Consider the following 22,293-nt stretch of genomic DNA (forward strand, 5'->3'; position numbering starts at 1 on the left):
GTTTTTATCAAAATTAATAAACTATGGTAAGAGTAATTACAAGATAGATTAGCAATTTTTGCAATAGTTATGCTGTTACAAGAAAGTACGAATATGTTAATTTGAATGGTTAATAAATGGAAAATAGTTGTATGGATCATACAAAAACATGTTAGGAAAAAAATATTTACAGAATGATCTATTTTTTTCTTGAATAATGTTAAAAAATAATGTGTTTGGATGATAAGAAGTAAAATATGGTGAAAATGTTTAACAACAATATTAGCAGTGATTACAAAAATTATGTTCATACAAGAGAAATCTACTAAAGGTAAGAATACATTATTTAGAGTATTTAAATTGTTAAGAGTGATACGAGACAAAGAGAAATTTGCAAGGAAAATAATATTTACGGAATGAACAAATTTTTCCTTAAAGGGTACTGAAAAAACTCGAGTTTCAAACAAATTTGATTTCAAAATTCTTATATTTAAAAAAATTATATGTTTATTTCTAATTGTAAAATTTGAAGGCATATTTCATAACCTTTCAAAAACAGTGATCAGTTTCCAGATACGTTGAGAAATATCCCATTTAATTGGATTTTATTGAGAAGCAGAAATAAACACAAATTCTCCAACTTACTAACAGCATCTTTAAGAAATGTAAAATGCCCGAGGCCTACAAGGTTAAATCAATTAGTTGGGACACTCATGTGGTGGTATTTTTTATAATAAACAATTAAGAAGTTATTGACACATAGTTTGAGCTCATATCAAAAGCATATTCTCCATTCAATATTACTTCAAATAAATAGTGTCCTACTTAATAAAACATTGACAAAGTCTATTCACCTGATAATTAAAGATTGGGGATTGGCCACAGCGTAGATGTGTACGTTTCCATCGGAGCAGGCCGCCGCCAAGAGGCCCAGCCTGATCCCATCCTGCGAAACTTGACTCCCCGGAATGAAGGCCGTCTCACAGCCGGAGGGGCACCAGGTCAGGTTCCACACCTGACCGAAGTTGTGCGCTATTCCCATCACCATGTTGGCAGGTCGTTGACAACCCTTACTGGAAAAATATTACAAAATTTGGTTTAGTTTCCAAATGTGTTGAAAGTTGACTGTCGTTTTCATTTAAATGCTATTTAACCCCCAAAGCCTTTGACATTTTGCAATGTACATCTCTTGTGAACTGACACTGTTAATGGACAATATTTTGGCATTACTTTCGATTCCATATAAATTTGCTGTATTTGAATGTATTGTTACATCACTATTTTTTGGTTTTATAAAAAAATATTTACTAAAAAATTTGCAAACCTTGACAAATATTTTTCAAATGCAAATGTCGTTCTGTAGAATTATTTCAAATTTTTCAGGAGCGTCTATGGTAAACTTTTGTATACTAAAAGCGCGGTATTCTCTCTTTCTAACACTTCTTAAATCATACATCTCACCATAATGTCAAACTTTAATGAGACCAGGCGTTATATATGTCAGGCTGGGAGATATATCTCCCAAAAAGACTCTACAGGTGTTTGTTGTCTGTGAAGATAATCTCCCAAAATTGCCCAAGGGGTTAAATACTGAAAGCCAAGATGGCCCCCAAAATTGTTCAAACATAATTTCTTACATGGTGGGTATTAATGCAAGTTCCTATCCTTCATAACATAGCTGCCAAACTCAGTGAAACTCTCTTACAAAGTTTTCCAAAGGACCGGTAAAAAAAAGACTTCTTATGGGGGAAAGAAATCTTTATATGTTGCTAAGTGTTGGTTAACCCGGAGTCGAACCAGGTAATTAGTTGGCTAAGCTCAGTAAAAAGGTAGGCAGATGAGACTCGTGTACTATCAGGGGTAGGCAGTTCCTTTAATCATTAGCTCGTCCATCGGTTAGGAGGTTGGAAAAGGTCAACACACAATAATAATACAATGGGTAGAAAGGCACAAGGTATATTAATCATCTCGAGAAATACAGGGGTGACATAGATCTTTCTACTCTCTCCTCTAAATTGACGACGACCGGATGAAGCGTGGATTCTACATGAAGTTACAAGAATTGAACACAAGAAAGGGGATAGGTTGAAAGCTTACGATTCGCCTTGAGATGCGGTACATCATGTTGACTCAGGTTTCCCGCGCTCAAAAGCAGCGGTACTGTTGATGTGGTGATATGCACTCGGGATTTTACACGGGAACGGGACTCCATTGAGTTTAGTTTGAGCCGAGATAATAATCATGATTGGTAATTGATAGCGAAATGTATCTAGTTAGAAAACTGGAACGAGATCGCGTTCGTTATCGCGTAATTATGCAAGTCATGTTCGCGAGTAGTTTTTCGCCTTCGCGAGCGACAGTGTTGCTTAGACCAAGGTCGGTTCTGCACTGGCGAAGCGCGCTTAGGGCCGGCCCGTGTTGACTCTAGCAGCCTGGGTGGTCCGTGCCGATCACGTATTTTGACCATCTGGCCGCGTGTGTTGAATACGCCGCAACTAGCTGTGAGGGGAAGTTGGGGTAACTACGCCTTATTTAATTTAATAGGGAGACTGTATTACGTAACAATGTGGGAAACTGAAAATGGGGTTTTTCTGAGTTCATAAAAACTAACCTCGGATACCATGTTCCGCCTACCGTATGTTTTAGTATCCAATCATAATGTAAGGGTGTTTCACTGTGTTTATAAAAAATAACCTTGGGTACCACATTCCGCCTCTCATATATTTTAATATCCAGTCATAATGTGAAAACCGAAACATTGTACAGTTCTGTTTCGATCATTTTTTAAGTATTAAAAAGGATGAACAGTACATTTAACACCAAGCATTCAACAAATACATACTCTTTATCCTGAAGAACCCCAACACTCCATATTTGTATGATTCCCTTGTGCTTATATTGCTGATCTTCTTTGTAGTAGCGATCCATGGAGCGGTCAGTGGCCACCGCCACGTAGCACTCTGGGCTCCTACCGGGGGCCCAGGCCAGCCCCCGCACAGGGCCACCACACCAAAAGGTTTGTGTGCCTAAAACCATGCAACATATTTAATATCATGTTTACAGGAATGAACCCATTACGGTGATATTCTTACAAAATTTTCTAAGGCAATGGAAAAAAATTCTTATGTTGGATTATTTGGACCTTTGTTGCATTTCAGTCTTCAAGGGACCGAAAAACAAAACTTTGTAAGCATGAAAACTTCTTATGGAGTAACTTTATAAGTGGAATTCACTATACATGTAAAAATAATAATGAGGCTCAAGACTTGATATATACTATTATGTAGGTATAGGTCCTGCAAGCGGCTTTTGATTGGGCTTTGCCCTTTCGCAAAACTAACAACTGTGAACATAGAACTACAGAACACTTACATTTAAAAAGTAGAAATAAATAATAGACATTCTGTATATGAACAGAGCGGACAATGGGAAGAATACCATTCACCCCAACATAAATCTCGTTCATCCATGTTAATGATAATATGAATAATAAGTTGTATCTTCATACTGATGAATGAAAGAGAAAAAAGTTTCCTCTCCCATGCTCCAATCACCCAAATAATTTCATTTTTAAATCGAATTAAATTGCAAAATATATTTATATAATTCGGAAATTAACAAAATATCAACATGTTACAATATTAACACATTTCTGGGGGGTATTTTTTGCGCTGGAACTACGCTGTCTCCGGGCGAAAATAAAGGTCCCGCGCGAATTTCTTTAATTTGTTTTAAATCGATTTGTCTTCAAAAATAATTAAAATATTTTAATAAAAATTTCTACACAGTAAGACTTGCATTACGATTCGAGAATTATGAACATATAGTTGGGTCCTTTACAAGAGATTGGTATATAATATTCATATAAAAACAATTAATAATTCCGTCTTTTCTGCCATTGAAATGAGGCGTTAAGCATCAATCGACCGAACGGGTAGAACTACCTTTCCCGCCGGAAGTGTGTTAACATTATATTACGGTTGGAAAATTTCCATCCCCCCTTCGAACATTTCAAATTTCCGGCAATTCGCGAAAAGCAAAAAGCGATAATTACAATAGCATTGACAGCATCAGCATGGAATTGGTCCATCAGTGTGGTAATATCTAAAAATAATTGTTTGCTTGTTAAAGTACCGTATGGAACTGGTTATTCATTCAATTATTTTTGCAACCGGCTTTATGATGGTGGGAAGGAAACTTTGCGTTTTAATTTGAATTCCTCCAATAAGATCAGCTTAGATATTAATTTTCATAGGCACATAGATTTTCGCATTTTATTAAATCCAAAAAGAACTGGTTGTGTTAGTGGCAGCTAGTCACCTGGTCACCAGGTTACAAAGTAACCGTGACAGGAATATCGACCATCTCTATCTGTCATAGACAGCACCCGTATGGCGGTTAACAGAATCGGTTCCATGATAACTCGTCAAAATGATAATTCAACACACCTTTATAAAGTTATTAAAAGTGACGAAACACAAACTAGATTAAATAACTACCTACGCAACCTAGTTTTTGATTCATTAATGACTTTATATCACTTTTTACAGGTGTGTTGAATTGTCATTTTGATGAGTTATCCTGTCACTGTCGATTTGTAATACTAAAATCTGGAAGAGTATCATCTGCTTTTAAAAACAGTACTTTATTTTGAAATACGTTAAAAAAAGCCTATTTATCCTGAGTCGAATGTACTGCGAAAATATCTGCATTCTGACAGTTCACATATTATGAGAAGTACTTTTCAATTTACGACAGTAGTTTTGCAACGAACTTCACATCTAAAAATAGTTTTGCATATGTTACGGCGTTGAGATGTAGACGAAGTTGGGTTCTAAGTGTCAACGTTTCTTTTTCAAAACAAAAGAGGGCCCCACTTCCGTTTACAACAATTAAAACTGTACAGGTATTCATCTTCTGATACTATTAGATGTATTCCCAGAGTTATGAATGTTGTTTATCTTTTATTATCATGCAAATGTCTGTGTATATACTTTTTATGACTTCCTTGAAATAACATCATACACCATCACATATAATCAAATAAGTTTTGTTCTGGATAAAAACAAAAGGTACCTTAGACATAACAATAATTATTGGTAAGTTTTTAAGCAGATATCGTTGTTTGATTTTAAGCCCTCGATTTATTGGTGTGTTTTTGTAGATAATGTTTTCGGATATTAAGCCCTCATCTTGTAACGTACCTAACGAGTATTTTACTTAAAGCAAGCAGAAAAATTCATGCTCCAGTTGAAAATAAAATGCAAATGGAGATGTTATTTTGGGTTCCATGCTAACTCAACACGGTGACTATTCAACACACTTTTAAAAAGTTATATAAAGTCATTAAAAACGATGATATATATATTTTTTAAACCTAACCTAACCTATTTAACCCAGTAAATAAAGTTTTTGTTTCATCACTTTCCATGACTTTACATAACTTTTTAAATACGTGATGAATTATCATTTTGATGATTTATCCGGTCACCGTTATTTTGATTCCTGCAAAATTTTGAATTTGCACATTTCTACTCTTTATAAATAAATTTACATAATTTCATAACATACCGTTGAACAAATCTGACTCAAACAGTTTGTATCTGCGCCACTCAACGCCTTTTAAGTTTTTGGCACAAGATGATGTTGTACTGTTGGCCATCCTGATGGACTCTTTGGATTCGGGGAAGTATGTCTCGGCTTCTGATGCGCTTAGGGCTTGCAGAGGGTTGCACATGAGCTTGGGGAATAGGTCTTCATCAGTATAAAACTTCTCAACGCTGTGGAAATAAATTTATCTTTAATACAAATGTTTTTTATTTTATCCTGAAAAATGTTTTTTACTATACGGCGAGACTATATTATAAGGTTTTTACCAAGGGACCGAAAAAACAAAACATCTTAACCATGAAAACTTCTTATGTGGGGACTTTATGAGAGGGTTTCTATAATAGATAATTTTCGTTTACTTACAATTGTTTGTTCCATAATGAATAAAGTTTCTTCAAGTTGGAGCCCACTCTGTAGGCGAAATGGAACGAAGGAAGAAAAGATCTGATTTCTAAAACAAATCGAAATAACCACCTATTTAACATATTGTTTTTAAACACAACCAATGCAAGCAATCAATAATTCTCTCAATACTCTCTAACAGAAATTGAAAAGTGATATTTTAGTTTAAAAACAAATAATATGAAGTTCAACAAGATAAATCACAAGGCCCTTGAGGTGATTTTGCACAAAAATCATGCTATAAAAATAATCCAATTATTATTACGCAGTCAAACTTGGACATGATGAACATGCCAATAGCGAATTCATGGCTATAATTTACCAAATATCATTTAAGTTCACGCTTATCTTCATATAATTGTTGGCTATTATAACGAGGATGATTCCTTGATACACCATACAAATAATTTTGTCAATACAATTTATGAATCCATAAACTGTTTGGGACTGAACAAAAAAACAATTCTCAAATTACGTAGTAATACAACAAAGGTGGTAGCAAAGCAGGAGGTAGTAGCAGAGCTGGACGGCGTGGGGAGGCTGCTGGCTTGCGGAAATTTCCTTCAATCCTTATTAATTGTTACCAAAATTTCATAACATTACCAAAATTTCATAACATAAAATGATTTTAACTTTATTTCATTGTACATATTTCTTTTTATTTTACTTTAATGTTAAATCTATATTTTCTCTAATTATGCATATTTTTTTATATTATAAAATGGAGGCCTCAGCACGGAAGCCACCCAGTGAGGCCAACATTACTGGATAACTATGAAATGTAAAATAGTGTACCAAAATAAAAAATAAACATACCTGCTCTTATTTTCAAAAAGTAATATTTTTCATTGGAGCATATATTATATAGTTAGGAACATACAATTTAAAAAAACCTATTTGAGTGTAACAAGTAATAATTATAAAGGTCTGTGTACACGCTCAATCTTGCCCAAGAAAGAATGTACTTTAAGACGGCAAAATGGTATACCGCGCAAACGGCTTGCACAAACGTTAATTTGCTATTATTTGCACAACTAAGCAAATACGTTAAGTCAGCCAAACTATATAATAAGCAAAAGGCTTTCATACACTTGATGCAAATGATTGTGACTTTTGGACAAACTGTTTGCGCGTGCATGTCGCAGTCGTGTGGACACAATAGTGTACCGTGTTTTTTGGGCAAAATTTTGCACAAACTGACTGCGCATGCAAGTCGCTGCGTGTATACAGCCTTAAGGAGCAAATTTAGTTGTTCCCTCATGCTCGTTATAACCAAATTTGACTGTACATATACAATACGTTTACACATCAATTAAATGAGGTAGTTCAAAACTTTAAATACATACCTTCAGTGGTAGGCAACTTCCATTCGTCAGTACTCATTGTTGAAGTATTAAGAGATATTAAGCCTGTAAATAAAAACAAAAAATTATTGTGGAAAAGTAGTTTTTCTTTGTTAACACACTTCCGGTCCTTCTCGAATGGTGGGAAAGGCATTGCTGTCTAATAATTTATATAAATATTTGAAATCAATCTCTTTGTAAGGGTTCCAACTACAAATTTATATAAATGCATATACAAATTAAAAAATGTGAACCAAGTCTTGACAAAAAGTGGAAGATAGGGATCTTCGAATTCTTGTCTTTTGTAAGGGAAAGTATTGTATCAAAGGGAAACTTTACTAAACCCGTATAACGGGTAATAAATCCTTACACTTATCGCATCGGAGATGCAAAAGTTTTTGTTTTTTGTAATGATTCGTGCGCAAATCGATAAATGGCTCAACACTGACATTAACCACAGTTTACATAGTCATATTACAAAAGTAGGCATTAATTTCGGATAATAATTTTATAGTTGTTGTTTAACACAAAATCTATTTTCTCAAATGGGACCCTTGTTTTCGCCAGCATGAAGTATAAATATAGAGAGCCAAAGACTTATTTTTAACTTACTTTGGTTATTATTAGATCCTGCCGAAGTCCCTGCAAATAAAAAGGAGAATGTAAATAAGAACACTTTTCTGCAATCACAATCGTTCTTTTAAGTTTAATTTAAACCATGATAATCTAAAGTGAATACATCCTTGATCAACATAAATATTATATGATAGCAAATGATGATGCAAAAATACAAATACATTATGTACATACATATCTTCATGTATTTTTGTGTAATTTCAAGTTTTGTGCCCTCTTTAATTTTATATAACTCTTTTTTACACAAAAAATGGTCCACCAAAACAAAAAACCAGTCAACAAACTTATTCAGTTTACATTACTTCAATTTACAGATAAAATTAAAAGTTTCAATGTGTTGACCAAAGACCACAGAAATAAAATGTACTTACTTTTTCTACCTGGTCGGACAAACAGTTTTTCTTCACTGTCAATTTCATATTTGTCTTCGTCAGAGCTGGACTCGAGATCAGTAACATGATCATCATCAGAGCTGGAGGACTCTTCGATTTTTACTATGATTTCATCGGGATGCATCTCCTTTATGTGATCAACCATGGTTGCTTCCGTGTTAGATTTGAATGGGCAACACAAACATTGGTACACCTGGAAAAAATGTCAATAAGAATCTTTGGAATGTGACCATTTGAATGACACCAATTCACTCATAACTTTATTTCCTCATAAGTGGCAACTTTTAATTTTCATTTCCAAAAAGTTGTAATTTGTCTTTAATTTATCCCCTTTTGTTTTGGAACAGGCGATATATACACAAATAATTTACCAATGCCTTAATTAAATTGTATATATCAAAGGCAAGTCCTTTTTCATCCCAATTGTAATAAAGACTCATAGAAGCAAGCTAACAAAAGTAATGAAACCATGTGCTAGTAAAAACAAATCATAATTATTTCGAAAGAAGCAAATACTTCAGGGGTGTGCATTATATTTTAAATGAAAAAACACACTTTGTAATACACCACTTTTATTGAATTCAATGGTCCCGAAGAACAATGTCGGATGTGCTACTTTGTAGTTTTGCAATAGAGCTGTTTAAAGTTTCGTTAAATTAACTTTATATATCCCGAGTGCCTCAGTTTGTCATCACTATCTTTCATATTAATTAAATATTTACCTAAATTATTATTTTTGAAAAGGCGACTTTTACTTCAGGTGGGAATTTTTTGATTCTTATAGAAGAAAAATTATTTGTATTATTTTAGAGCTGAAAGAATTGTTAAATAGGAATTTATTTGATACTATTTGCTTAAATTTTTCATTAGGAATATTGTCTAGTGAACTGTCTCCTACCCATTATTTAAAGTGATTTGCTTGTTGATAAATAATTCTTTGTAACCTGGTTGGGTGTCATTTATTAATTCAATAAAAGTAGTGTACTACAAAGGTGTATTTTCATTTAATATATTGTAATTACATACAGTGAAACCCTCTTCTAAGGTTTTTCGAGGCACTAAAAAAGAACTTATATCAATACTGAATAAAATCATTGTCTGACATTGTCAATCGCTGTGGAAATTGGGGAAAAAATAATGATCCATCATTCCGCCTTTATCCCTATTATCCTAGCAACACATTATTTTGTCTTATCTGTCAGCCACCTATAAATGGACAGCTGCCCACATAGTGGAAAGGAGATGTCGAATAATAATTATTTTTGTTTTTATATTATTATTAGTTGAAAAATAAAAATTTAAAAATATAAATATACCTATGTATATCATTGTATTATTATTATTATATTAATCTTATTTGTATTATGTTACCACCATAATGCCGACATGTGTCTAGTTTGGGGCATTTTAATAATATAAATTAAATAAAAAATCCTTTACGAGGGTTTAACGTACTTATAATTAAGTATATCCCGAATAGTTGTTTTTATATCCTTTATGAGACGTTATACTTGTTGATGCCCTCCAAACTGGCCTCAAAAAATCTCATATGAGGGAACCCTATATTATGTGGGTTTCTCTGTGTGCATATTACTAAGTGTAAACATATCCCAAATGGTTGTAACATACCCTTTCAGGAATATAAAGACACGTGGAGACAAAATGCTTGTTGATGGCCTCCACGCTGGCCTCCTGGTGCTCGCATCGCCGGCACGTTGCCAGCCCAACCTCGGCCACCTGCTTCTTCCATATGGATAACACGGTGCCCGTCGCCCTCCCAAACCAAGGCTTCTTGTACAACTCTTTCTGAAATATGCAATAACAAAATTAGTAAACAAACTTAAAAGTTCAGTGGGAAGGATGTCTGTCCTGATGATGGACACTTTGAGGCTGCCTGAAAAATTAGCTCAACAAGTAGGAGGGAGCACAATACAGCTGATTACCTGAAAAAATTTACTTTTGACAGATAAATTAATATTTCAGAGCTCCATAGCTCACGATGGAAATGACATTGTGAGCTGACAATAATGCATTGAAATTTCAGATAGAAAAGTTGTGTAAATGGCAGGTAATCTGGATCGCTCGAATCAGACATTGGCGCTAGCAAGTTGGCAGTCACGCTAGCCGCCAATCTTTGTTTATTACATGCAATAACAAAAGTATAATAATTAACAGTAATTGAAATGCCTCAATGTTGTATTGTTCCAAGTGATAAATAGTTGAGTAAAAAGTGAATTGTGCCATAAAAATACATAAATATAAGCCGTTAAAAAATTCTCCTATCTAACATAAACATTTTGTTCTATCGGACTAAGTGAATCCGTTATATCTGGAATCCGTTATAATTTGAGCAAACGATATTTTAATAGCAATATAAATAAACAAAAGTACACCACTTTCAAAACATCTCACTTTTCAACATTTTGGCTCTGAGAAAATTGTTATTTCTACTGTACGCCGCCAATCTGAAATTAAACAGTAATACTTATTTCCCATCTTATTCTGTAAGCATGTGTAAATAGGTTCATAGGAAAACAATCTGAAATAGTTTGAGGTTGTAAATAAACTAAGTATTCCCTTTACCCAATTACTTTTGCTTTTTTTATTTCTGAATTCATTTTTCTTTCTCCTTCCTACTCCTAGTTTAAAAAAAAATCTTTAAATCGTTAAAACAATATATTTTAAACTGTATCACGCAAGCAACCGCCGACCACACCAGTGCCATCTGCTTTGAGCTTTCCCTGCCATTTCATGGTGACAGAACTCATTTCTCAAAGATTTTGCAACATCAGAACAAAGCAGGGTGGAATATAATCTAGAGTGAAACATACTCTCAGTATCACCCCGGTGTAAAACCACCATTTAGAATTGAAATGTTGCTTGAAATGGTTTTAGCCGTGTTTGGTGACCAGATCTGAATAGCCAGGTACTTCCCCACCTTCCTCTTCCTATCTCCTTACCCTCCCCACTACCTTCAGCCTCACAACATACCTCAATCGGGGATGCCATAGTCTCACTGGCTCCAGGGGGTTGGGAGCAGTTGGGACTCTTTTCGGTAATCACCTTTGTACTAAATACATACATACTTACAAGGTCTCTTTGTGCTGGTGGTTCTTCTTCAGATTTTTTCATCTTTTTAAACGTATTTCCAGCCCTGAAATTAGTAACAGTTAGTAATAAATAAGTTGTGTGGGTCTGTAAAATTTTTTTAATACAATCCAGAAAATTTCATTAGTATAGTTTCACTTAACCAGTGGTGGCTCTTCTATGGGGGTCATTTAGTAAATGATCTCCCAAAAATATACTGCAATATTATTAATTTAAAAAATGGATAAACTACCCAATTATTCATTTTGTTTTAATTTTGTAATAGCGGTTCCAGTGCCATCTAGCGTCCAAATGAAAAGCTATTATATTTACCTACCGCGGGTCACTTTAAATTTTGTCCCCAAATTCTCATCTGCTTTCTTTCTTTTCTTTCTCTTTGCTATACAAACAAAGAGGTAAACACTATCATGTTCTGACGTATGCTTATATCATACAAAAAGGAGTTTTCGGTCATGACCGCATAAGTGTAGATAGATAGGTGGGATAGAGATATCAAGGACATATGATTATTAATGTATTTGAGGGAGATGTCAAAAAATATTTTTCGAAAGTTTTTGTATCATAAACAATAGATAACCATCTTGAATATTAGTTTGAAAAATTATGTTCGTCATTGTTGACTTTATTTTCATGGAATAATTTAAAATGTCAAAATCTGTGGATATTGCATTGAAAGAAATTGCAAACAATTCATTGAATCATAAAAAACGTATTCAAATAAAGTGTCAATTCGTTTCTGTTACAAGATATAAAAATAAACGATATTTTAAAAAGAAAAGTTATAATCTTCGTGAGTGGATTTGCGGGTGCAATAAAATGAACGTATTGGGCACACTTTTGCTTTCATTGTTTACTTTTTAACTCAATTGAGAAACAATGGACTGAGATTGGAGTTTGTGATTTAAAAAACTTTTAATAGAAAAGACCTCTAAGAAAAAAAAAATTAATTAGTTGTATGTGTAAATAATTAGATAAATAATCTTGAATTAAACAATATTGTACTGCCGGCTTTAGAATAAGTGCGTACTGGCAAATTAATTAATAAATAGGCGTTTTTATAATGTTCACTACGCATTAGCAATATGTATTGACATTTCATATTAATTATACATTTTCTTTATTATTATTATGTAATGAGCAGGCAACATTCTGCTGATGCGCTCATATCTGATTTCACAACAAGTTTGACAGTAAGTTTGATTGACCTTCCACTTCTGGACCCCTAGAGCCACCTCTGCATTTAACTTTCACATTATTTTCATGAAAGTACTCACTTTTCTGCTGCTTTTCTTTTTCTTCTGGTTCCCGTTTCATCTTCCACAGGCAGCTCAACCGGGGGGGGTTGCTTTTCTGTCTTTGCAGAGGTTCGCGTGTGGGCGAGAAGATGAACCTTCATTCCCGACGGCAGCACTCGCCGCTTGCATATTGTACAAGTTTCCTTTAAGGCCTCCACTTCCTAGAGAGATAGCAAAATGTTACAAAATAATGAGAAAAAACTGAAATGTTTACCAAATAATATTCACACACCATATCCGGAAAGAGAGAGTAAATTTTAACAAATTATATAAAACTTAAATGTTTCCAAAATAATATTTTAATATGCACCATTTCAACAATATCAAATCAAAATTGTCCCTTATTTCACATACAAGCTGTCCAGGAGTAAAGTGCAGCAACTTGACTTGTAAATTTAAAAAAAAACTCATTCCAAATTAGAATGACAGGGTAGTTTAGGACGGGTTGTTTCGGAGTATTTGAACAATTCATCAGATTTCAGCGTTCAAATGAATGCTAGTTAAGTTAAGCTAGAAATTCAAGTTCTGTGAAAGATTTTTTCAAGTTCTGTTTTATTTCAGTTTTGTCAAGCAACTAGCCTATAATGATATAATAACAGAACTTGAATTGGACTTTCACAGTTCCCAGAAATGAACGTTGAAATTTGATGAATTGTTCAAATACTCCGAAACAACCCGTCCTTAGTATTCAAGTAAAAATGTTTCATTGTTTGTATGGGTTTTTTTTTATTTCTATGGTACTATAATATTTTTATTTGGAAAAAAAAGAAAAGGAATTTCGAAAAAAAGTGTGTATTATCGTGTAGAATCACCTGTTTTCCCTTTACCCGAAATTACTACACTTTACCCCTCCGTGAACACAAATAATCTGTTACACTAGTTTTCTGATAGTGTTTTTTTTTTTAAATAGACCAGTGGTTCCGACCGGCACTTCATAAGGAAAAGATAGCATCCAAAAAATATGGAAAAATTAGTCAAATATAATATTATTAATTCTGTATTTGAAATATGATATAGACAAAAATGACATTTAAAAATAAGGTTGGTTTTTCTATATGGCGAAATTTGTAGATATTACCAGTGAGTATTTAAACCTTACATCGAAGGGGTACAAAACTAAGGCGTCCAAGTCAAGGCACTGGCTAAAATTTTCATAAAATTAAAATACGGCTTTAAATAAAAGTGTAAGTTTTACCTCTTCAGTTTTTTGGCACATATATAAGACGTGAGATATGTATCCAAGGACGGAAGCGCGTTTCTCCCCGCATTTCTCACAAACAAGATCTCCTTTTTTCTTAGCCATTGTTACCAATGAAATGAGCAAGGTTTCATTTTGAAAATCCTGAAAAAATGACACTTTAATAAATTTAAACAAAACCAAGGTGCATAAGTACAATGATAAATTATTGATTGTTGATTCCATTGCTATATATTCCAATCTCTATTCATTCATACAAAATAAGGGATGGCAACATTTTCTACAGCTAGAGAAAAACTTTCAGCACCAATGTTCTGGTGGGGGGTGGGTGGGGGTGTTGAAGAAAATTGAATGACAAAAAGGGGGGAGGGGGGAACTGAGACATTTTTACAATACATCGACGTAATACAACACAATTACATTGATTTTCATTTTGTGTAAAACTGTAATGTAGTATAGAGGTGAGTAAAATTTTGTGAAACAGTTTTTTGGTAACAGTTTAAGTTAAGAAACGGTTGCAACAGTTTTGTGAATTTAAGGATAGCCGTCAAAAAAAAAAGTGTAACTTCACCTGCAATAAGCCCGCGCGAAGCCTGGCTACGCCCGTGCGTTTAGGTAATTTTGTACACACATATTAAAATGGGGAGTATTCCTTCTGAGTTAAGTCAGTGTCAAAATAATTAAATAAATTAGAAGGTGGGCAATAACAATAAAAAACAATTATTATTTAAAACGTACCACTGGTTCTTCTCCCTCCACCCAGCTCAGGTATTTATGAATATTCATGTTGTGTAGCGGCCAGCTTGACTTCTTAAAATTCTGTTTACAAACTGCACAAGTCACGGAATCTAGAAAGCGCAACAAAAACTGAGTGTTACAATTACACACATTAACTTTCATAATATATTTGTGCCAGCATAAATTATACCTTATTATGGGACAATTAGACTGGTCGATTTTGTCACCTGCTGCATGCAACCTGTCGTAAAATTCGACAGCTGCGGACTGTCGAATCTAATGTATACATGGGACGATTTCCCCCATGTGAGAATGCGATATGATGGAAATCGACCCGTGTAAATCCCCCATTATGGGCAAATCATCCTTCTCCGAGAGCTATGTAATCACATGTTTGCGTTGGTTTCAAAATAAAGATAACGGATGTCGTAAAGAAGTCCACATACGTTATTCTATATGAATGGGGTGAAAAGGTTAAACAATGAGTGTAATGTTAAGTACATACCTTTTCCTTGATATGAACATTTCTCTGACTTCTTTGGAGGCGCTGGCTCTCCAGAGGCAGGTTCTTTAGGGGGTCTTCTTTTCTTCCTTCTTGGTTTGGATTGATCAAAGCTTTTAATTTCAGATAATGGACAGTCATCGTCAGGTTCCTTCAAATTTTCACTATCCGTATTGTCTGCATTCTCCAAATATTTCTCTCTAATGTCTTCTTTGGTGCAATCGGAAAAGAATTTCCCTGATTTTTTTGCTTTTTTTTTTGTTGGTGTTATTTTTTTTTTGTTTTTACTGGCAGTTTCGCTTTCATCCAAATTTCTTGCATCAGCAATGACATTTTGAATTTCTTCATCACCCATATCACCATTATTAAAGATTTTCAAGTCTATATTTGCTATTTTGCTGATTTTTGTCCTCGGCTGTTCAAAATGTTGTGAAGTGTTCCAGGATTCATCAAATGGTTCTCCCTCAACATTGGCCGAGTTCATAGAGGCAGGATCATGACCATCACGGTGAGCATCTGAGTTATAAGCTGTGATATAGTCATCATCCAATGAATCATTATTATCAATGTCCGAGTCGTTATTGTGATCTTGACTAACTGTATCTATACTTGTTTCTTGGGTAACGGAAACCAGATTTCCAATATCGTTTGTTGAAAGTTCACATACACCTATGGAGTCATCATTCAAAGTAGGGCTAGCAACTTCGATTTCATCTTCGGGATCTTCTGCAATCTCTATTTGTATAACGTCTTCATAAGATGAATCTGATTTATCAACTCCAGAAATTGATTCTCTTCTAACGGCTTCGTGTATCTTTTCTAGAACGTCATTACTTGCCAAAACTGTGTTATAAATATGTGTTTCTAGATAAATATTATCATTAGTTTTTTTACTGCTGGACTGCAAATCATTATCATTTTTAACATCATTTATCTGCTCCACATTTGTAATTATTTCAGTGAAACTTTCTTCCAACAGTTGTATTTCTATTTGGTTCATTTTCTGTCCTAAAGATTTCCTTTTTAAGACAGATTTTACTTTGTTTGGAATGCTTTTTATTTTTCTTCGGGTTTCTCTTATTTTAATTTCTTTTTCATTAGTACTGTTATTAATGAATGTTTCGGCAAACGCTTTATCCGAGCTATCAGTACTTATCACGTTGCATTGCGGATCATTATTCTCACTAGGATTCATATCAGCAATTTTATCAATAGAATCTATTTTTACCAAAACATTTTCATCAATAACAGTAATTTCATGACATGCTTCCAAATTATCTCCACTGCGACCTATTTTGGAAAATGCATCTAGTTGTTCTTGTAATGGCACAGAATGTGGTGCAATTGTCTGAGAATCATTATTTGGTAATATTGCAACACCATTAGCGCAGTAATTTTTTGAATCTGTTCTGACTCGTTCAATTATACTTTTCTTGGGTGGTCGGCAAATCTTTTTATTAAGTTTGGGGGAGTTGACTTTTTTATCATTTTCCAAACATAATTGAGGTGATTTATTAAGCTCACTTTGAAAACATTTTTCATAATATCCAGAAGTGTTATTGGTGATAAGGGAATTTAATGACTGAGGACTGCAAATAACCTTTTTACTTATTATTGCTACAGGCGCATGATAATTAAAGCGAGGCGAAACTATTTCTGAACTGGAAACATTTGCAGACATGACCTTATGAACATTTGTTTGACTATCATCAACTATTTCAATCAATTCTGTGACTACATCATCATCATTAGAGGTCTCAAAGTTTTGATCCATAATTTCAGTGTTAGAGGCTATTGGGTTTTCAAGAGGATTATTTTCTAGAGTTTGTAACAAGGCGGTAGATTTTACAATTGATTGAAGCATATTTTCTTGATGAGACTCATTTAGTTTATTGTCAAAACATTTTTTACTTAAGCTAGGCTCTTCTTTTTCAAAAAAATCCAGACTCTCCTGCAGGGGTCTAACTGTTGGAAGTTCATCTTCATTGATAAATATTTGCAGCCCTTTCTTCTTTGGAGAGGTAAATGATGGATGCTCTGTTAGGCTTGTTTCGTCCAAACAATTGTTTCGAGATTCTTTAACAAAGCTCCCTTGCCGACTAAATCTTTTTTTTGGTAATATTGAAGAAAAATTATCACTGGATGCAGAAGGAGCAACTTCCAAGTCAAGCCCTTTCAATTTTAGAGGTTTCTTCGGTGGAGATATCTTTTTTAATGATTCCTCAATCGCCAGTGAAAACACATCAGTATCATTTTGTTGCTCAAGAATAAGTAGTTTGTCATTTTTGTTATTAATGTTGTCTTCCAATTGAAAGAGCTCCCTTTTTAATTGCTGTGCTAAAATACTGTGCCTTGATAAGATGTAAGGTTTCGTCGGAGGTTTTTCGTCATCACTATTCAACCCGTAAGACACATTCCCAATATTGATTTCGTCAATTTTCAAATCATTCTCCATTAAACTGACATTAACACTGGAAGAACTCGGGAGATCAATGAGTTTAGTATCATTATTTCTGTACTTATTTCTTCTTCTCGAGTATGTCCTTACATTCTTTAAACTTGCATTTAAATTGGAATTTGTTTCAAATTCATTAAATTGGGTTGATGTAATATCGCTGGGTGGTTGTATAAAATCTGTTGATTTATTAGTTCTTGTACAGTTTTCAATAGTAATATCATCGGAAACATCGGCTGATGCTTCGTGTAATTCACATGGCAAATCTTGAAATAAATCATAATCATCATTATTGTGTTTATAATAAGTTTTGAACATAGCTTGACCGCAAGACTCAAAAGTGAGGAAAGACTGCGTGCCCGGCAGTTGCAGACTGGTGCCGGCACCAGAGTGTGCCTTTGTGGCAGAGTTGATGCTGGTGCTGGAGCAAGCACTGGCAGGGGAGTTGTGTGGTAAGTCTATGTTGGGAGTATCTGTGATTGGTTTACGCTTTTTAATCTGATATTTATTAATCCTATCAGAATCTTCACTCATTGCACCATTAGCATTGGAAATTATTTCCAATGTTTTCAAATTAGGCAAAATGTTATCTTGTACAGTGTTTACTGGGTCAGCGTTCTCACCCTCACCAGAAGCCCTGATGGTTAATTGACCTCCAGGTTTCTCAACTCCATGCATCATTTCATCCCTTCCAGTTTCTTCTATGTGCAACTTTCTTTCATTAATTATTTCTGACTCAGTTCTTTCAGTTTTCAGTTTTATATCGCTTTTACTTAGAGGTTTTCGTTGATGAAACATTTTCAAATAGTCAGCAATTTTATTCAAAGATTTTTCATCTTGACATGCTTGTGACATTTTTTGACGTTCTTCCAATATTCTATCACTTATCACAGCTATTTCATTTCTTCTTTTCAATTCTTGATTACTATTCACAGCAGAAGTTTTATATTTTAAAAATCCTTGGGTACCATTTGAAATATTAGTTTTAATGAATTGTTTTTCACCCATCAGTGATTTTTTTTTGGTCACAATTTTTTCAGAAGGTATATTTAGCACATCAGACCTGGTATATTGAGGATCACTTTTATTTATTTTGCCTGATTTCTGGATTTGATTTAATTTACTATCCAAAGATGGAGAGCATAATTTAATTTTTTCGCTTGAACTATGGCTTACATTGGAAATATTACTTTTGATCAATTGTTTGTCAACTCTTGGTGAGTTTTTATTGGGAAGAAGGTTGGCCACAGTCCATTCAGAAGGCACGTCAGAGTTGGTAGTATGTTTAGGAAAAGAATTTACAATCTCTTTTACTCTCTGAAATTGATTTATTTTACAATCCATTGTTGGAGAATGCACGGGAATTTCTTCACCTGAAGAACTATGACATAATATATTCGAAATATTCATATCGGTTAATTGTTTGTCACCAGTCAGAGAGTTTTTATTGATCACAGTCCTTTCAGAAGGTATATTTAGCACTTCCGAGTTGGTAATATGTTGAGGAAAAGAATTTTTTACCTTTTCTACACTCTGGGCTTGATTTAGTTTACTGTCTGCTGCTGGAGAAAGTCGTACTTGAATTTGTTCACTTGCAGAACTGTGACGTATCACACTGTTAGGGCTGTATTTGACAGGCATACAGACTTGGGTAACAAACTTTGTTTCAGTATCTAAATTAACTTGAGCAACGGGTTTCAAAATGTTTTTGATAGGAGTCTTTGGAGATTTACTTTCAATGACTGCAGTATTAATACTTTTAACCCTGATATCTTCTAAAATATGAGCAGGGGTAGTTAAATTTTCAGGTTCGTGTAATTCTATAGTTAAATTTCCTTCCTTATTTATGTTAATAATATCAGAGCTCTCAAATTCTTTTGTAGCATTAGTAGAAATAAAATCGACATTATTTTCAATATAATTATCGGTCTGCTGCGGCGAAAATTGGATAGTTTGATTCATGGACATTTTACTCAATAAGATGTCTATATTCCTCTGTATATTGGTCGAGTTAGGTGAGTTACTAATTCCACCATAAAGGTAATTCTTTATAGTTGATACGGGTGATATTATTTCAAAGGGTGGCAAACGTTCACTTTCTGTTCCCGGCATGCAAGATGCCACTGACCCACTGCCCCCCAAAATAACCTGACTGGAATCAGCGATGGCTTCTACTGGGCACAGATATGACTGTTGATGTTCCATGTCCTCATTTGTCTCTTTGTTTAGAAGATCAAAGTCAACATTCATCAGATCGACCTTTTCTATTTCATCAGAATTTACATCTTCAATTATATAATCAAAAGTTTCATCGTTACTTTCCGAAACATCTTGGGATCTGTCATCTTCATTTAATGAATTTTCAGTCATATTTTGAATATCAGTTAGTGATATATTAATCTCGTTTTGATTAGAGTTTAATTGAGTTTTACTGTTAATTAATTGAATTTGTTCGGTTAAAGCTACTTCATGATCAGGGAGCATTTGAATTTTGTAATATTGCTCTGAACCACATTCAGGATGGTTCCCTCCACTGAACCCCGCTCTGACAAAGTTCATTGAATTATTCTCATCACTCGGTGGAAAAATATTGAGATGACGGTGAGTGTTTGTGTTAACTAACTGAATATTTGAAGAAATATCATTGACTTCTGCAGGGTGCAATAAAAAAGATTTTTCACTGGAATTGATTGGATGGCGCTCTGCCGCATAGTGAGAAGTGTCTGTAGATGTCTTGCTTTCATCGCTGGAAGATACCAAAGGCAATGTGTTGGGTATTTGGCTGTAGCCTGCGAGGTAGCTGGAGATATCCTCACCGGGACTCATGACCAACGACGATGTGAAGTATGAGACAGTCTCCATGTTTGAAGAGCTATTTTTACAGCAAGCAAGTGGCGATGCCGGTCTAACAAACTCATCTTTTTGAGGCATATTAAACGTTTGAAGCAACTCAACGGCTTTAATTGGATGACTCAGTTTACTTGTAATGGCTTTATCTGGAATTTTATTTTCTTCTATTTGTTGAGTTGGATTTTGATTCTTACATTTCTTCTCGGTTAATTTATTGAACAATGCTTTTTTTACATCTGCGGAATTTCCTTTAGCTTTTTTTGGACGACCTTTAGAAGAAATATTAATAAATTATATTACGAAATAAAAAATTATTAAGATGTTTAAATAAGAAAGAAAAATAATAAATATAACATTAAATAATATGGCCAATGTACCTTTTTTCTTTGTGGTAACATCCATTTCTTCATTTGGGGGGTTTTGTTGTAGATTTCCTATATTTATTCCCATTTGTTTTAATATTGCAGGAGATAAAACGAAAACCTGGGCTTTACCCGAAGGATGAACTTCTTTACTGGTATTTGCTTCCATTCTGATGTCCTTAATGACACCTGGGGACTTGAGTGCCGCAGGAGTATCAGGTTTAACTACAGGTGTGGGTGGTTTCTTCTTCACGGTATTGACACTGGGCACCAGCCGCCTTCTCCTGTCTTTAGGCTCTGACATTTTCACTCTATATTTTAGGCAAAATCTAAAACCGAGTAAAAAAAAATACATAAGGGTATATAATATACAAATTGTATTAGTTATTATCATATGACATTAACAACAAAAATAAATTAAAACTTTTTATTAAATACAATTTACTAAATGACAATTTTCAAAAGCATGCGAAACAAAAAGTTTTCTTGGTTAAAAAGTAAAATTGAACGATTTCCTTTCTGAGATTATCTTTTCTTACTAAGCTTAATCACTTGAGTGCACCTGAAACCATATGAAAACAGAGCCAATCTAAAAATATTTTTTGAGCTCTTCCGCAGAAACTACTTATGGCAGATTATATACTATTTTTATCAACGTATAAACACATTGTCCGGTAAGACAGTACAATTTACAAAATATGATTTTGCAAAAAATAAATAAGTTATTACGAAAATAGAATCAGCTGGCGGACAGTGAAAATTTTGCAATGGCATTCCAAGAGTTAAGTGTGTGCTTTACTTTCAATTTATTGCAATGGCATTCCAAGAGTTAAGTGTGTGCTTTACTTTCAATTTATTGCAATGGCATTCCAAGAGTTAAGTGTGTGCTTTACTTTCAATTTATTGCAATGGCATTCCAAGAGTTAAGTGTGTGCTTTACTTTCAATTTATTGCAATGGCATTCCAATAGTTAAGTGTGTGCTTTACTTTCAATTTATTGCAATGGCATTCCAAGAGTTAAGTGTGTGCTTTACTTTCAATTTATTTACATTAAATATATTCTTGCACAGCATGCTTGTTGATAATTATTATATTACAGCGCTCACGAAATTATGAAAACTATGTCTCTATGAACTGTCTTGATCAACTCCGAGATATTAGAGACCAAATAATACTTTAAAAGATAATAATTAATCATTTTATTGATAGCCCGTACACATTACAAAGTACTAATTTCAGATGTCCATTAAGATTTTTATATTCCAAAGAGCAACACCAATCAAATTTAAAATATATTTATAAGAAGCTATAGCACCTTTATATTCCAAAGAGCAACACTAATTAAATTTAAAATATATTTATAAGAAGCTATAGCACCTTTATATTCCAAAGAGCAACACTAATTAAATTGTAAATATTTATT

General features: G+C 33.9%; 1 protein-coding gene across 2 annotated transcripts in view; it reads right to left on the reverse strand.

Annotated features, from left to right (window-relative positions):
- The window catches only part of LOC149424374 (uncharacterized), a 37,658-nt gene that overhangs the window by 12,197 nt on the left and 3,168 nt on the right, over positions 1-22,293 (reverse strand). For both annotated transcript variants that reach the window (XM_089651505.1, XM_089651507.1), the window contains exons 2-15: positions 20,886-21,199; positions 15,207-20,777; positions 14,702-14,811; positions 13,961-14,107; positions 12,745-12,926; positions 11,453-11,516; positions 9,992-10,168; positions 8,342-8,555; positions 7,947-7,976; positions 7,338-7,400; positions 5,953-6,040; positions 5,551-5,759; positions 2,822-3,005; positions 834-1,052 (exon numbers count right to left, since the gene is read on the reverse strand). In XM_089651505.1, the coding sequence (XP_089507631.1) occupies positions 834-1,052; positions 2,822-3,005; positions 5,551-5,759; positions 5,953-6,040; positions 7,338-7,400; positions 7,947-7,976; positions 8,342-8,555; positions 9,992-10,168; positions 11,453-11,516; positions 12,745-12,926; positions 13,961-14,107; positions 14,702-14,811; positions 15,207-20,777; positions 20,886-21,174 (7,547 nt within the window). In that variant the 5' untranslated portion in view covers positions 21,175-21,199. The remainder of the gene's footprint in view (positions 1-833; positions 1,053-2,821; positions 3,006-5,550; positions 5,760-5,952; positions 6,041-7,337; positions 7,401-7,946; positions 7,977-8,341; positions 8,556-9,991; positions 10,169-11,452; positions 11,517-12,744; positions 12,927-13,960; positions 14,108-14,701; positions 14,812-15,206; positions 20,778-20,885; positions 21,200-22,293) is intronic.

The sequence above is a fragment of the Hesperophylax consimilis genome, chromosome 4 (genome assembly GCF_061612785.1).
Source record: "Hesperophylax consimilis isolate HC1 chromosome 4, BYU_Hcon_1.0, whole genome shotgun sequence".
NCBI lineage: Eukaryota > Metazoa > Arthropoda > Insecta > Trichoptera > Limnephilidae > Hesperophylax > Hesperophylax consimilis.